The sequence below is a fragment of the Thalassophryne amazonica genome, chromosome 10, assembly GCF_902500255.1.
Source record: "Thalassophryne amazonica chromosome 10, fThaAma1.1, whole genome shotgun sequence".
Classification (NCBI taxonomy): Eukaryota; Metazoa; Chordata; class Actinopteri; order Batrachoidiformes; family Batrachoididae; genus Thalassophryne; species Thalassophryne amazonica.
Genome location: NC_047112.1, coordinates 23,742,238 through 23,758,027, shown reverse-complemented (window position 1 = coordinate 23,758,027; position 15,790 = coordinate 23,742,238). Strand labels below are relative to the sequence as shown.

Below are 15,790 nucleotides of genomic sequence, written 5' to 3'. Positions count from 1 at the left end.
CATTGGGCTAGTCTAGTCATTGTTACTTTTAGATAATATGACGATCTTGCTTAAACATTTGCTTTCTCAAAACATTTTGGTAATTTTTTGTGTTCACCATATCTTATGCTACGTTCACATGACTGCAACAGAAAAGGCATCTCTGTGATCATTATAACAGATTTTCTGTTGTTTGCAGTGGAAGAGTGTAGGCAACAACATGAGGTGCGGTCATTTTTCAGTTGTAACAACACATGCAATAATTTAGTTAATTGAATGATAGAACAGAGTTATAGCATTTTGCACAGCGTTATATCAAAAGAGGAAGCCTTGGCTGTGATGGCAACTTAAAAAGTTAACTTTTTGTGAAGTTACAGATTAAGTCCTTTCTGTAATATCCCGCAAATTATTCACATTTACCTGTTTAAAACCAGGTGACTCTTTGCACTTAAATAACCCATCTCTTGCTGTCTGTTTTTTGTCTTTGTTAAAAAAAAAAAAAAAAATCATCTGGTTCATCCTTGTTGCTGCAGTAAATGACAAAAGTTGAAAATTTTTAACAAAGTTGTGGAAGTGTGCTAACAACCAGAGGTGTCGGCATTATTTTCTCAACCTCTTATTGAAAACAACAGAACATCCGGTTTTCTGCCTGCTGCTTACAGTCGACATATGAATGCATTATTGCTTTTGCAAGAGATTGAAGGAAAATACTTGTGAAAGTACACACTCATGTAGAACCATACATAAGGTGGGATGTTCTTTTCCTCGCTGCTTTTGTCCCCAGCTGGAATCATTTGGGTACATTTACTGCTGGATAAGTATAACTTGAACCAGTGAAGTTTATGGAATCTGCTGAACACTGAATATCAAGTAGCACTTAAATGTTTTACTACCGCATTGCCCGTGGGGATCCATGGGCTCTAGATTGGATAGTATTCATAAAATAGGCAGCTGAGATTTTCCAAGGGTGGTAGTAAATTATGCAAAGTTTGTATAATGAGTTGGAATGGTGTGTGAGCTCAGAATGTTTTTAACATTTAAAACTCCCAGACCCCCATGGTGCATTGTAGCACAGCATCTATTGTTCACTGTTGTTGTTAGCTAATATCGCTCATTTCTCCAAAAATATTAGTCTTGTCAACTTTCCATTTTTGCAGCGTTCATCCTTGACCCAAAATACATAAGCATACCATACGGCAAATGTCAGCTCTCTCCAGTTTCTCCGTGATCGAAGCCATACATATGCACGCATACACACACACAGGCCACTTAGTTATTATAATATAGATATGTGCACATCACATGTATGTGTCTTACTGTATGTGTGCTTTTCATGCTTTATGTAAACATGTTTGTTTTCTTAGGGCCAGCATGACTTTCACACAGGTGTGGTTCATCTGAGGAAGCATGAGTCCGAGGCAGAGCAGCACGAGATCGAAAACGAATGTTTAGGCATGGCCGTGCTGGCTATCACTCACTTAGACATGTACAACAGTGAAACTGCTTCCCTTGAGATCAGGTAATGGACACACACGTTTCTTAGACAACAATCTGTTATTCAGATATACCTGTGGCATTCTGCAGACGTGAACAAACATTGGCTCTAATCAAGGCTGTGTTTGGCTCTATAACAACACTTCACTCAGTAAATTCAACATAAAGTGTATTTCCACACTAATGACTCCAACAGTACAATTTGATCCTCCTGTAATTGCCACCAGTTGGACCACTGGAAGGGTTAATATGAAATATCTGCATTTACTGACAGCAGATCATGAAATGGAGGAAAATGTTGAAGTAGAACTAAAGTTGGCTCACTAGAAGGTTACTCACAAGAACCTATACCTTTGCCAAGTGTGAAAATGCTTCCAGTGTGCAGACCTGCCTGGTTGTAATTTCCCAAATCATGTTGTTGTTTATTAGTTTTACTAGGTAATAATATGCATGCCCATGAAGAGAGTAACAGTTGCGGTACTCTATTTGACCACAGTGACCTTGCCAAAGCAATTCTGTAATTCACCTCTGTGTGTGCCACATTTGGTCCAAACTTGTTTGAAAATCAAATTCCTTGACCTTTTGTCAAAATTATATATTTTTTTAAATTAATTATTTAATCAATTTTTTACTGGAGTTTTGGGATCAGCCTTAAATATGCTAAAATCATATATATATATATATATATATATATATAAAACCTAAGCAATCACATGTATGTATTCACACCTTTTGTTCAAAACTTTGTTGATGTACCTTTGGCAGCAATTACAGCCTCAAAACAAATAACTATCAAATTCAGACTTTTTTATGCATTTAAAGACGAGATAAAATGCCGTTATTTGTAAAAGACATTTCACAGCTTGTATTTATCATTAACAGTTTGACATCTTTGTCACTGTAGTGTAGAATGATGTCACACATTCAAACAAACTCCGTTTCTCTTCCAAACCTTCTGGCATTTTTGTTTTGTTATTGTTTCAGTCATTTTTGCACCATTTCCACAGTTACAGTGCTTCCATGATGAAGTGCTGGTTGTGTTCTCTGGTTTTACTTCACAGACTGAATATATCGTCAACATGGACAGGACTAAGGACTTTAGACCTTAAACATGAACTTATATTTACCTCCAGCAGCAGAAACACTTGCTGTTTGTTGCTTTTAATTCTGGGCACTCACAAGCCCAGTCTCATTATCCTCCCCCAGCCCAGACCCCTGAACCCTCACAGAGTTAAACTGACGTCACCTGGAAAGTGACCAAGTAACAGAGGCTGCACGGGTTGCCTTAATTAGGTGGCAGTGCGTTGGAAGTTTTAAAAAAAAAGACAACAGGATAAAAGTTTTTTTTTTTTTTTTTTTTTTGCAAATTTAAAAAAAAAAATCACATGTAACTAGGTATTTACACCCTTTGCTCAGTATTTTGTTGATGCATCTATGGCAGCAGTTACAGCCTCAAGTCTTCTTGAATATGATGCCACAAGCTTGGTGCACCTATCTTTGGGCAGTTTTGCTTGTTCCTCTTTGCAGCACCTCTCAAGCTCCATCAGGTTGGATGGGGCACATCGGTGCACAGCCATTTTCAGATCTCTCCAGAGATGTTCAGTCAGATTCAGGTCTGGGCTCTGGCTGGGTCATTCAAGGGCATTCACAGAGTTGTCCTGAAGCCACTCCATTCATATCTTGGCTGTGTGCTTAGGGTCATTGTCCTACTGAAAGATGAACAGTCACCCCAGTCTGAGGTCAAGAGCGCTCTGGAGCAGGTTTTCATCCAGGATGTCTCTGTACATTGCTGCATTCATCTTTCCCTCAATCCTGAATAGTCTCCCAGTTCCTGCCTCTGAACAACATCCCCACAGCATGATGCTGTCAACACCATGCTTCACTGTAGGGATGGTCCCCAGTTTTCTCCAAACATAACACCTGGCATTCATGCCAAAGATTTCAATCTTTGTCTCATCAGACCAGAGAATTTTGTTTCTCATGGTCTGAGAGTCCTTCAGGTGCCTTTTGGCAAACTCCAGGTGGGCTGCCACGTACCTTTTACTAAGGAGTGGCTTCCATCTGGCCACTCTACCATACAGGCCTGATTAGTGGATTGCTGCAGAGAAGGTTGTCTTTCTGGAAGGTTCTCTTCTCTCCACAGAGGAATGCTGGAGCGCTGACAGAGTGACCTTTATGTTCTTGGTCACCTCCCTGACTAAAGCCATTTTGCTTTCGCTGCGAAAATTCGCCCCAGTACGTCATCAAATAGGAGGAGCTTCCATTCCGCTTGCCGGCTCTGGTTGTCAGTCAAGTTAACATGACGGACCTTGATCACATGGAGCGAGTTGTTGTGGAAAGCTGACAAACGTCATAAGACATTCCCAATTCGTGGAGTATCATTATTTGCTGCAGGAGCTGCGTCTGGATGACGGCCGCTTTCAGCGGTCCTTCCGCCTCTGCAGGACCCAGTTTGAGGACCTCCTGTCCCGTTCATGCGCGCACATGTAAACAATTAAAAATAAAATAAAATAAAATAAAAAAAACTCCGCTGCCCCTGCTGTGGGGCTGCTCCTCACTCTTCCCCCAAAAACTGTCATAATTGTGTTTAGAAACCAGTCACCATTTGCTTTATTATACATCTGTGTAGTTAATAAATAAAATAATCTTCACGGACGATTCACTCGCGCGCGAACGTAAAGAAAAAAAAAGAAACTCCACTGCCCCTGCTGTGGGGCTGCTCCTCGCTCTTCCCCCAAATTCTGTCATAATTGTGAAATAAAGGACAAAAGGGACATAAGTCCTGCTCACAGGCTGGCTACCAGAGACAGGACATGTTCACATCCAACTCAGTCAAACTCCAGACATCTCCACATCACTACATATCCAGTCCCTGATTGGTCATCGCGGCGCGACAAGACGAAAAAGATCAGATTTTTCAACTTGGGGAGTAGGGCGACGTGATGCGACGCAATATCGCACCACAGATGTGCCAATCGCTCAAAATCGCTTCACTCGCGTCACGCTGTGTGGCTTGGCGCCACAACGCGTCCTTCCATAGGGATTACATGGCAACCTGCCGCTTACGTCGCGCCCGGTGTGAAAGCGGCATAAGACCCTTCTCCTGCGATCGCTCAGTGTAGATGGGCAGCCAGCACTAGGTAGAGTCCTGGTGGATCTGAACCTATTCCATTTATGGATGATAGAGGCCACTGTGCTCATAGGGACCTGCACTGTCAACAGGTGTGTGACTTTCCAAATCATGTCCAATCAACTGAATTTACTCCAGGTGGACTCCAATTAAGCTGTAGAAACATCTCAAGGATGATCAGTGGAAACAGGATACACCTGAGCTTAATTTTGAGCTTCATGGCAAAGACTGTGAATACTTATGTACATGTGATTTCTTACTTTTTTTAATAAATTTGCAAAAATCTCAAACTTTTTTCACATTGTCATTATGGGGTATTGCGGGTAGAATTTTGAGGAAAAAAAAAACTGAATTTCATTCATGGTATGGTATTCTTCATCTTTCTCACACATTTCTGTGAGATCTCAGGGGTCTACCTATATGACCCAAGCTTCAGTAGATTAGAGGTTCTGTTTTTTTCTCAAGAACTCTTCAACACTCAGCCACACTCAAGGATCAAACCTACCAATCCTTTGGTTTGTGTGTAACCTGCTTTGCTGACTACCATCATGGTATCGAAAAACAGATTCATGAGTTAGTATTTATCAAGACTGCTTCTATTTTGAAAGCATCATTCTTATCCCAATGAGGCTGCCACTTATTGTTTGTTGAGAAAGGTCATGGAACAGCATTTCTGTTCTGTTGAATAAAACTAGGCTTGTCATATCATGCCTAAAAAAAAAAAAAGAGAATTTATTTATTCCCTTCAGTTCTGAGTCTGTAGACATAAACATTGACATGACCTAAAAACAAAACTAAGACCTTATTTTTAATCTCTTGTCTCTAAGATGCAAATGCCTTTTTTTCTTTCCTTAAAGCAGTTTGTATAACTGTTTATGAATGTCTTGTTTCTCCTTGTCTTTATCGCAACAGCTACAAAAATTTCATCCCGGAGTCACTGAACCGCAGCATAAAGCAGCGCAACTTTCTAACACGTATTCGCATCAACAATGTGTTCAAAAAATTCCTCAGAGAATTCAAGTACCGCACAATCAAAGACAGTAGCATCACACACCACGACCTGAAGATCAAGTACCTTTCCACATTGGAGAGCCTCACCAGTGGATTAGGCAGTGAGGTGCTGGAACCCGTCTCAGTTAGTGTAATGCCAGAAGGAGAGTTCTACAGTGGCGGCCACTATGGTAAGAAAAAAATCAGATCTCCAGCTTGCCAGTTGCGTGAAGATTTGTCGTAACCTCCACTGTGATCATGTTTCTTGTTATCCATCCCTGGGATGGATGAGAAGAAATATGTTCTCAGCAGACCAGTAAAGTAGAACTGGAGGTTTTACCCTAACCAGAGAACATTCAGTGCACCTCTTTATTTTTGTGGTGTAGCAGTATGTGGATTATTCTGTTTTGAGCTCAGAATGTAAAAGCTTTGACTTGATTTCCAGGAGTTCATTGGGCTCTGTTTGTGAGGAGGAAGTAAGCATGAAGACTTTTCAACATGCACTGAAATTAGATTTATTTATTTATTTATTTATTTATTTTTTTAATGAGTGCTTGAGAGCTGGACAGAGAAACAAAAATGAAATAGTCTTTTGATGAGTGATGTTGAAAGTTAACCAGAGTATTTTTTTTTTTGTATGCTTCCCCCTTCTTCCATTTGTAATTGTCGCCACCCCCTTAATATTCTTTAATTTTACTGTTGTTGTTGCATTGTATTATGACTTTGCATTGGAATGCCATTGGCTGTTCAGGTCTAACACAGATTGAGTTAAATCAGCATCCATTTGAAGTGAAACTATTTCCATTTAAATATTATACTGTGAGATAAACTGATCAGTTTGTTTACAGAAAAGCATTTACTGTGATTTTGCATCAAAAACTAGACTTGAACAACTAACTGCACAAAACCTTAATTTATGTTATTGAAAATAATTTCAGGTTGGCACGGTGGGTTAGTGGTTAGCACTGTTTCCTCACAGCAAGAAAGTCCTCAGACCGCTTCCCACATGGTCCTTTCTTTGTGGAATTTGTTTCTTGTGTGTGGGTCCCTCCCACTTTCTTTCTATATGTGGCCCTGTGACTGGGAGCCCATCAAGGGTGTGCTTGGATTGACTTAACTGGAATAAGCGGGTGTAGAAAATGTATGAATGAAAATAATTTAAACTACAGTAATGTTAAAATCATTAAGCTTTTCATTAGAAAAAAATACAAAACTACTTCACAGTTATGAGTGTTCAGCAGTTTCTGGGTTAATGTTTTAGATTTGCTCATTCTTTGGAAATTATAAACAATGACGGTACTATGTTTAGTTTGAATTATACAATAAATTGTGGGCAAGAGGGCTTTTTTTTTTTGTTTTTTGGCCTTGTATTTCCAAAGGTTAATGGGGAGCCTTGACGTAGTATGTTTTTTTTTTTGTTTGTTTGTTTTTTTTAACCAGGGTCCTACCACCAGGGAAAAGGGCAGACTCAAACCATGGAGACAAGCTATGACACGCAGGTGCTGGTTAGTGGTACCACCGGCATTTCCACGAGGAAAAAGCCTGTTACGGTGAGTGAAATGATTTATGCATTCAGGTAATGCTGAAACGATTACTTGACGAACTCAAGTAATTTGATTACAAAAAATGCTCAAGGAAGCATCTTTGCCCTGAGACTTCATTTATTCCTACCACCAAAGTCCTTCTATTATTGATGCACTGCGCATTCAGACTTATGATGGTGCGATGTAGGAAAGTCCAGAAACTGTAAAAGGCAAAAAATGTTCAAAATTTGGGATCATTTCAAACTTAAAAAAAGCAGGACAATACAGTGCAATGTGTCTGTTGTAAAACAGACCTGGCGTACCAGCATGTTGTCGATGAATCGACATCTGAGCAGAAAACATGCACACCTTACCATCAGTTCAACCAAGTTGCGCCTCTACGAGGTAACGTAAAAGTTGACATTAGCTTTAGCTAGCTTATTTACAATCGCTAAAGGTCCAAAAGCTGCATCGACATGTTACGTTCATGTTGTCTCTCTTTGTCATTGTGACCAACAGCAGCAGCACACCAGCGCTGTTTTACAAACATTACAAACTTTTCTTTCAAACTCTCCATCCTCTGGCTGTGACATCGCCAGTTAGCACTGCTACAGCCAGCATCTAAAAACAGACCACCTATGGTCAGTTAAAAAACTACTGCTTTGCTTTTTTTTTTCCACAAAATATGTCTAAAGTTTCTTTCTGAGGATGACATAACATAAAAAGCGTTGATAAAACCCCTTACCTCTCAATCACATGTGCTTTCCACATACACGTTGCATAATGCACTATTGATATTGTTTAAAAATGCTAAAGTACTTTTATCCCTTGCCGTATACATACCAGTTGACAAATCAACCTTATACCCAGATTGCAAATTATTAGTACATAATTTACTGCTTTCATTAAAAAGGATATTAACGTCAAGTAATTTTCAAATAACACTGCCTAAAGTGATGGCACAAAAATTAACCGACACTGAGTTTAACCACTTACTCTTTGGGATGTGTACCATAGTGCCATCTGACATACCATTAGGTGTAAAGCCATGCTTAATCATGGTAGTATACAAAATGGAGAGTACAACATACAACATTTTGCAGCTACCATAAATAATATGATCTCTTACAAGTTCTGAGGTACCATCTCTCTCAATCCATTTAAGTTTTTTAACACCATCAACAATGTCAGATACTGTGATAATTTATTTCCTTCGTAGACTTCGTTTGTATGGAGTCAATCAGAAAATTATGTTGTTGTTTTACCAGGCAGTGTTAGAGAGCCTAGTTAGGTATGGCATGACTGCCTGGTACGGCAATCTTTCTGTACAATTTAAAACGAAACTTAACAGACAAATTGATGATGCAATGAAGATAATCGGAAAGAAACAATATCAGTCCCTCAATTCACTCTATGAAGAGTCTGTTTTGAAAGCAGCTCAGAGGATACTGATGGATTCAGTTCATGTTCTTCATGCAGAGTACACTCTCCTTCCTTCTGGGAGAAGGTACAGAGTTCCTCGGAGTAGACTGAATAGATTTAAAAATTCATTCGTCCCCATGTCTATTAAATTGTTAAACAATAATGTTTAAAATTGGAATTATGCAATATTTATGGTGTTTCTCCTGACTCCTGTCATGTTAATTTGTTATGGATGTGGTTGTGTTTTTATCTGTATTGTTTGTTTTCTCTTTTCTTGTAAGGCACCTAGCATGAGTCCAAGACAAATTTCCCTGAGGGGACAATAAAGTGTATCGTATCGTATCGTATAATATGGACACCATCTGCACTTATCCTCCTGACTATCAGGACATATATGTGTGTGTATGTGTGTGTCCTGGTAGTCAGGAGAATAGACCCTCTACATTACTATTAGTAACTGATTAATTTCAAATTTTAACTTACACATTTCATCTTTGTCATATGGAACACTGTTATATAATGTACTAAATTTGTTAGCAAAAAGTTCTACAATATTTTCCACACCTACTACATGATCAGCCTTACTTGGATATGAACTTCTCCTACTTCTAGAAGACCTAGCATGCTTATACAAATTTGACATAGACTTACTGGCCACTGCATCAGCCATCATATCACACTTGATCTCAGCTTCTTTCCTAACACCCATTTCATAAGCCCTATGATACTGTGCTCTGGGTTTTCTCCTGAGATCAGCTATCACATCTTGCCTAGGATGTCCATTATCAGCTCACATATTATGCTAGAACAGCAAAGTTTCAAAATACTTCTTGACATACTTGTTCCAACCTGGTACTCCCTTGACATACCTGTTACATTTGCAAGTTGGTACACATTTGCTGCTAGTTTTTAACAGAATATCAACAATGTTGTGGTACGTTATGCTGAGATCCTCACTTTGTAAATTACAAAGCTTAGTGTCACATTAAACAGCACCATTAGGTATATACAAAGCATCTAACAAATGATCTAACTCATTATTATAATCTTCTAAGTGCTTTTCAGTTGCACTATCCCATGTAACATTACTTTTACAATGAGTGCTGGTATTGCTGACAAAACTTTAATAATTAACATCAAACTGTAATGTACATAAAAGTGCCAAATGATCCTGAGTGATGTGTGAGGTTTAGATTGTACACTGTGGGATGACTTCTCTTGTGATTTAGCACTATTGGAGAGTGAATGCTGCTTTTCTGTGACTATAACAGTGAGTTATCAGATCTTTATTTTATTGGAGAAAACACTGGTTCTGTAAATGTTACTCCTCATCTCTAGTTGGCAGCTCCTTTTCCACAGACATCTTTACTGTTTTGTCACCATAGCAATAAATTTCAACATTTCAGACTTACAGGCATCAATCTTTTTCAGAATCATAGAAAATGTCACTTACATTGCTATCCCCCCCCCACCCACCCATGTCCAGCATTAATTATTGTCATTATGGTGTGGCAGTATTTATCAAATAACATACACTGCATGTCACTTGACAGAACTTTTAATTTGGTATTATCAGATGGAAATATGAGGTCTTATCTTTTTTTTGTGTGTGTAATTTCAAAACAGAGTCCTTTGACCTCCAAAGAGAGAGGCAAGTCAAAGAAGAGCAAAGTGGAAGGAAAACAAAAAAATGCCAAAAAGAAGGAGGCAAATGATGGCTGGGTGGTTTTCTGTGACTTTCATGAGATCACACACGCCGTCATCAAAGAGTCAACAGTCATCATCTACAGACAGGACAACAAGAAGATGGTGAGACAATCATACAAATAATTAAAAAGATTCCTTGTTGAATCAACTCCATTCAAATCACTTTTCATAATGTCAGCCTTAATTACACATTTTATTTGGTTACAGTGTCCTAATACCGTATATTTGTATGTTTTTCTTTTAACACAAAGACACAAATGAATAGTAAGTCCCTTCGGCTGCTCCCTTGTTTTCACTCAGGGTCACAGCAGATCCAAGGTGGATCTGTATGTTGATTTGGCATGTTTGAGGCCACATGCCCCTCCTGGCACAAGTCCGTGTTACATGGAGAAATGTGGCAGGGGTGGGGGTTTGAACCAGGAACCTTCCGTCCTGAGTTTATAGGTTTTCATTAAATGTTTTTGTATTGTGCTCTTCAAGCGCTCACAATATTTTAATTTTTTAAACTGATACCATTGCCTGCATATGTATTTTTTTGCTGTCATTATATGTAATTTGTCAAAAAGCCAAATTGCATCTTTACCGCCTAATCTTAAAAACTGCTAATTTCTGTTGTCTGTCATTAGTTTTATGCTTTTATCTTAATTTAAATACATCTGCTGTTCTGTAAGTTTTATTAGTTTTATTTGTACTTGATATTTTAATTGTGCGGTCACCTTTCTCCTCATCTTCTCTATTTGCCTGTCTTCTTGTTCAGGAGATGCAAATGCCTTCCAGGGCTGAGGCTCTGTCCTTAGCAGCCCTCGTGGATGGGTACTTCAGGCTGACAGTGGACGCCCACCACTTTCTGTGCAAGGAGGTTGCCCCAGCCTCGGTGGTGCACAATATTGACAATGGATGCCATGGGCCCATCTGGTTCGTGTTAGCAGTCTGGGTCTGGTTGCCATTGAAAAATGAACTTAAGCCTTTTTCCTAATGGCCCCTTCACACATAGTGTGAAGTTTGGACGAAAACGGTGAAACAGTGCGAAACGGTTCGAAATTAGCACACGAAAGCTTTATCTGTCACAACAAACAGTTGCCCCAAGGCGCTTTATATTGTAAGGCAAAGCCATACAATAATTACGGAAATCCCCAACGGTCAAAACGACCCCCTGTGAGCAAGCACTTGGCGACAGTGGGAAGGAAAAGCTCCCTTTTAACAGGAAGAAACCTCCAGCAGAACCAGGCTCAGGGAGGGGCAGTCTTCTGCCGGGACTGGTTGGGGCTGAGGGAGAGAACCAGGAAAAAGACATGCTGTGGAGGGGAGCAGAGATCAATCACTAATGATTAAATGCAGAGTGGTGCATACAGAGCAAACACAGAAAAAAACACTCAGTGCATCATGGGAACCCCACAGCAGTCTAAGTCTATAGCAGCATAACTAAGGGATGGTTCAGGGTCACCTGATCCAGCCCTAACTATAAGCTTTAGCAAAAAGGAAAGTTTTAAGCCTAATCTTAAAAGTAGAGAGGGTGTCTGTCTCCCTGATCTGAATTGGGAGCTGGTTCCACAGGAGAGGAGCCTGAAAGCTCCCTTACAAACCCTAGGAACTACAAGTAAGCCTGCAGTCTGAGAGCGAAGCACTCTATTGGGGTGATATGGTACTATGAGGTCCCTAAGATAAGATGTGACCTGATTATTCAAAACCTTTTAAGTAAGAAGAAGAATTTTAAATTCTATTCTAGAATTAACAGGAAGCCAATGAAGAGAGGCCAATATGGGTGAGATATGCTCTCTCCTTCTAGTCCCTGTCAGTACTCTAGCTACAGCATTTTGAATTAACTGAAGTCTTTTCAGGGAACTTTTAGGACAACCTGATAATAATGAATTACAATAGTCCAGCCTAGAGGAAATAAATGCATGAATTAGTTTTTCAGCATCACTCTGAGACAAGACCTTTCTAATTTTAGAGATATTGCGCAAATGCAAAAAAGCAGTCCTACATATTTGTTTAATATGCGCTTTGAATGACATATCCTGATCAAAAATGACTCCAAGATTTCTCACAGTATTACTAGAGGTCAGGGTAATGCCATCCAGAGTAAGGATCTGGTTAGACACCATGTTTCTAAGATTTGTGGGGCCAAGTACAATAACTTCAGTTTTATATGAGTTTAAAAGCAGGAAATTAGAGGTCATCCATGTCTTTATGTCTGTAAGACAATCCTGCAGTTTAGCTAATTGGTGTGTGTCCTCTGGCTTCATGGATAGATAAAGCTGGGTATCATCTGCGTAACAATGAAAATTTAAGCAATACCGTCTAATAATACTACCTAAGGGAAGCATGTATAAAGTGAATAAAATTGGTCCTAGCACAGAACCTTGTGGAACTCCATAATTAACCTTAGTCTGTGAAGAAGATTCCCCATTTACATGAACAAATTGTAATCTATTAGATAAATATAATTCAAACCACCGCAGCGCAGTGCCTTTAATACCTATGGCATGCTCTAATCTCTGTAATAAAATTTTATGGTCAACAGTATCAAAAGCAGCACTGAGGTCTAACAGAACAAGCACAGAGATGAGTCCACTGTCTGAGGCCATAAGAAGATCATTTGTAATCTTCACTAATGCTGTTTCTGTGCTACTACCTACTGTAACACAGTAGGTGTTGTCTAGCTGGAATGTCCAGAATGACAGTTCACCACAGCTGCTTCTGTCGGAAGCCACACCTCCTGTGAGTGGAGCGCACACACCCATGTGTCAGTGTCTGTGTTTGCAAACTCACACTCGTGGGGAACTTAAATTTCACAGCAGTACAACAGTGGTTGTCTGCAGTCTGTTGTCATGTGTCGCACAGTGCATACTTTGTCTTTCAGGCACTTGTGTGCGCAAATAGTTGTCGCAACAGGTGTACAAGGTGTTGGAGGCAGGTACGACATTACACGGTTTGCACGATTCCTGCGTCGTGCACTAAGTGTGCACTTCGTCCAAACTTCGCACTATGTGTGAAGGGGCCCTGACAAAACACTGATTTTCTGTTGCTATGCAGTATGAAGTCATTTGAACACTGTTCCTCCAGTGGTCTAAATACAGTCTCCAATTCCCTACTCAACAATAAACAAGCTTTCCAGATGTGTATGAGAGAGATTTAAATTTCAAAATAGTTTTAAACTACATGATTAATCTAATTGACGTAACAATGAAATAAACAAGCATTTTGTCCTAATTCTGTCTGAAAGTATATGGTAGTTTTTTTTCTTATCTACTATAAAGTGTACCTTTAACCATTTCTGAAAGCAACAGTAGTGTAAATCTATTTGTTGATTATATTAGAGTGTACTCAATGGTGTGTCAACCTGTAACTAAGAAATAGCTATGTTCAACCTACATTTTGACTAACTGTCCATTGTTGTTCCAGTTTTATTTGAACAGTCTTACCTTCGTGTTCGTGTTTGCTTCTGACAAATGTTGACATGCACTCCACATATGTCCTTCTGTGAACACAAAACCCATAATGTATTTTTGGATTAACACTGACTGAATGTCTCTGTCCCCAGTACGGAGTATGCCTTGCATAAGTTGCGTCAGGAAGGCAATGAGGAGGGCACTTACATCCTGCGCTGGAGCTGCACTCAGTACGACTACATCATCATCACTGTGGTCTGCAGCGAGGTGAAAATACTGAGATACTTAAAATGCAAATTGATTTACAAGTCAATGGCACCGTGCTGTTTTTGCTGGTGGGGCTGCTGTTTCTACAAAATATAAATAACATGTAAACCAGTGGATGGGGAGAAAAAATTTTACGGGAGTGTTATTGCAGATCCACATCTAATCAGAACAAATCTCATTAAAATGTATTTGGACACGTCAGCTTACAGTCAAACAGAAAAACTAATTGCTTAACAGAAGTGACTATCAGGTTCCTTTCAAAAAGTGGCAACCAGTGTTTTGGAAGGTGTTTGATTTTTTGTTTTTGTATTTGTTTCTCCTCACCTTATTTCACCCCAGGGCTTATTATTTTATTTATTTATTTATTTATTCTTCCTTTCTTCATTTCAGCTTAATCTTAAAGACACTCGTCCCATGCGCCAACATAAGAACTTTCAGATTAAGGTGGTTCCTGATGGTTTCCAACTGGACGGCACTGAAACATCGCGGCCCACACTGAGGGAACTTGTGGAGCACTTGGAAAGTCAGAGTCTTCGCAGCGATAACCTTTGCTTCCAGATGACCCGCTGCTGCCCTCCACAGCCAAGAGGTAGCGTAGTCACAAAATACAACTGAGTAGATTCTACTTTATGCTACACAAAACGAAACATTCACACTGCATCAGTTTTGAACTGATTACATTGGCCTAATTATCTATTTTATTTATTTATTGTTTTGTCTAAATGAGAAATGTTGGCCCCTGATCCACCATTCAGAAAGTTTTGAAACTGGTTTGGTTGTCATCTTTCCAAGACTGTTATTGAAGACAGTTTTTATTTATTTTTTTGTTTAATCCATTTTGGTATTTTGCAAGCTGTATTTATTTCTAACAACAAAATGCTGCTTAAAGAATCAACATTGTTCAGTATAGTTTGATTCAGGTGCAGATTTCATTCTTAATGTGCTGTAATGCCAAGAGTGGACAAAAACAACAACAAAATATTGTAAATTTGTGACACCTGCACAATATGCACTCATAAAACTCATCTATTGAAAGCATAAATATGACATTTATAGAAAGGCCAAGTGTGATTAAAATATAGCAGTCTACCAAACAATTTTAAATTAACATATTATAGAATAAAGGCCAACAACAATTACACAGTCACTTAAGGTTATGAATAATTGTAGTATTTAGTTGTACAAATATTGTTAAATTACAGTAAAAAACACTCACTCATCTTCAACCACTTACTTCAATTAGGGGTCGCGGGGGGTTGGAGCCTATCCCAGCAGTCAGAGCGTAAGGCGGGGTGCACCCTGGACAGAATGCCAGTCTGTCACAGGGCCACATGTAGACAAACAAACACATTCACACCTGCATGCACAGTTGTGGGCAATTTTAGTTTCCAATCCACCTAACCTAGAAAACACTGTCTACAAAAAAAAAACAAATGTTACGAAGTGCGTGAACAGCTGTGCTTCTGTTTGTGAAATTGGATTGAAGAACTTTTTTAATGGCAAAGAAAGGTACTGCAGGAAACATATATAGTGAATATGTTTAAGGATGCAGCTTACATGTGTAGCATGCAGCATTTACTGTTTAACAGTTTGCACAGTTAGCAACTATGTGTAGTTTCCTGAATTACAGATACATTGTATTTTACCAGCTGTGATTTTAAAAATGAGTTTTTTAAACTTTTTAAGCATGCTGTTGAACAGCAGTTTAAAAATAATAATAATGCTGCATTAGCAGTTTGAAAATTTCCTACAATTTTTTTATTTGGTCTTGTCAATCTTTAGGTTTGGCCTGATTGGGGCTTGTGTATGTGTCTTGTAGTAATTCTGTCTGCACTTTTCTGATGCATAATATGCTGTATGCATAATTCCATACAGTTTACCAATAC

At 39.1% G+C, this 15,790-nt stretch overlaps 1 protein-coding gene across 2 annotated transcripts in view; it reads left to right on the top strand.

Moving 5' to 3' along the window:
• Positions 1-15,790, top strand: part of jak1 (Janus kinase 1) — a 62,029-nt gene that overhangs the window by 19,117 nt on the left and 27,122 nt on the right. The window contains exons 5-11 of one of the 2 annotated variants that reach the window (XM_034179558.1): positions 1,344-1,498; positions 5,513-5,784; positions 7,034-7,143; positions 10,165-10,347; positions 11,003-11,160; positions 13,790-13,904; positions 14,295-14,493. In XM_034179558.1, the coding sequence (XP_034035449.1) occupies positions 1,344-1,498; positions 5,513-5,784; positions 7,034-7,143; positions 10,165-10,347; positions 11,003-11,160; positions 13,790-13,904; positions 14,295-14,493 (1,192 nt within the window). The remainder of the gene's footprint in view (positions 1-1,343; positions 1,499-5,512; positions 5,785-7,033; positions 7,144-10,164; positions 10,348-11,002; positions 11,161-13,789; positions 13,905-14,294; positions 14,494-15,790) is intronic. The other variant, XM_034179559.1, reaches the window with a different exon arrangement.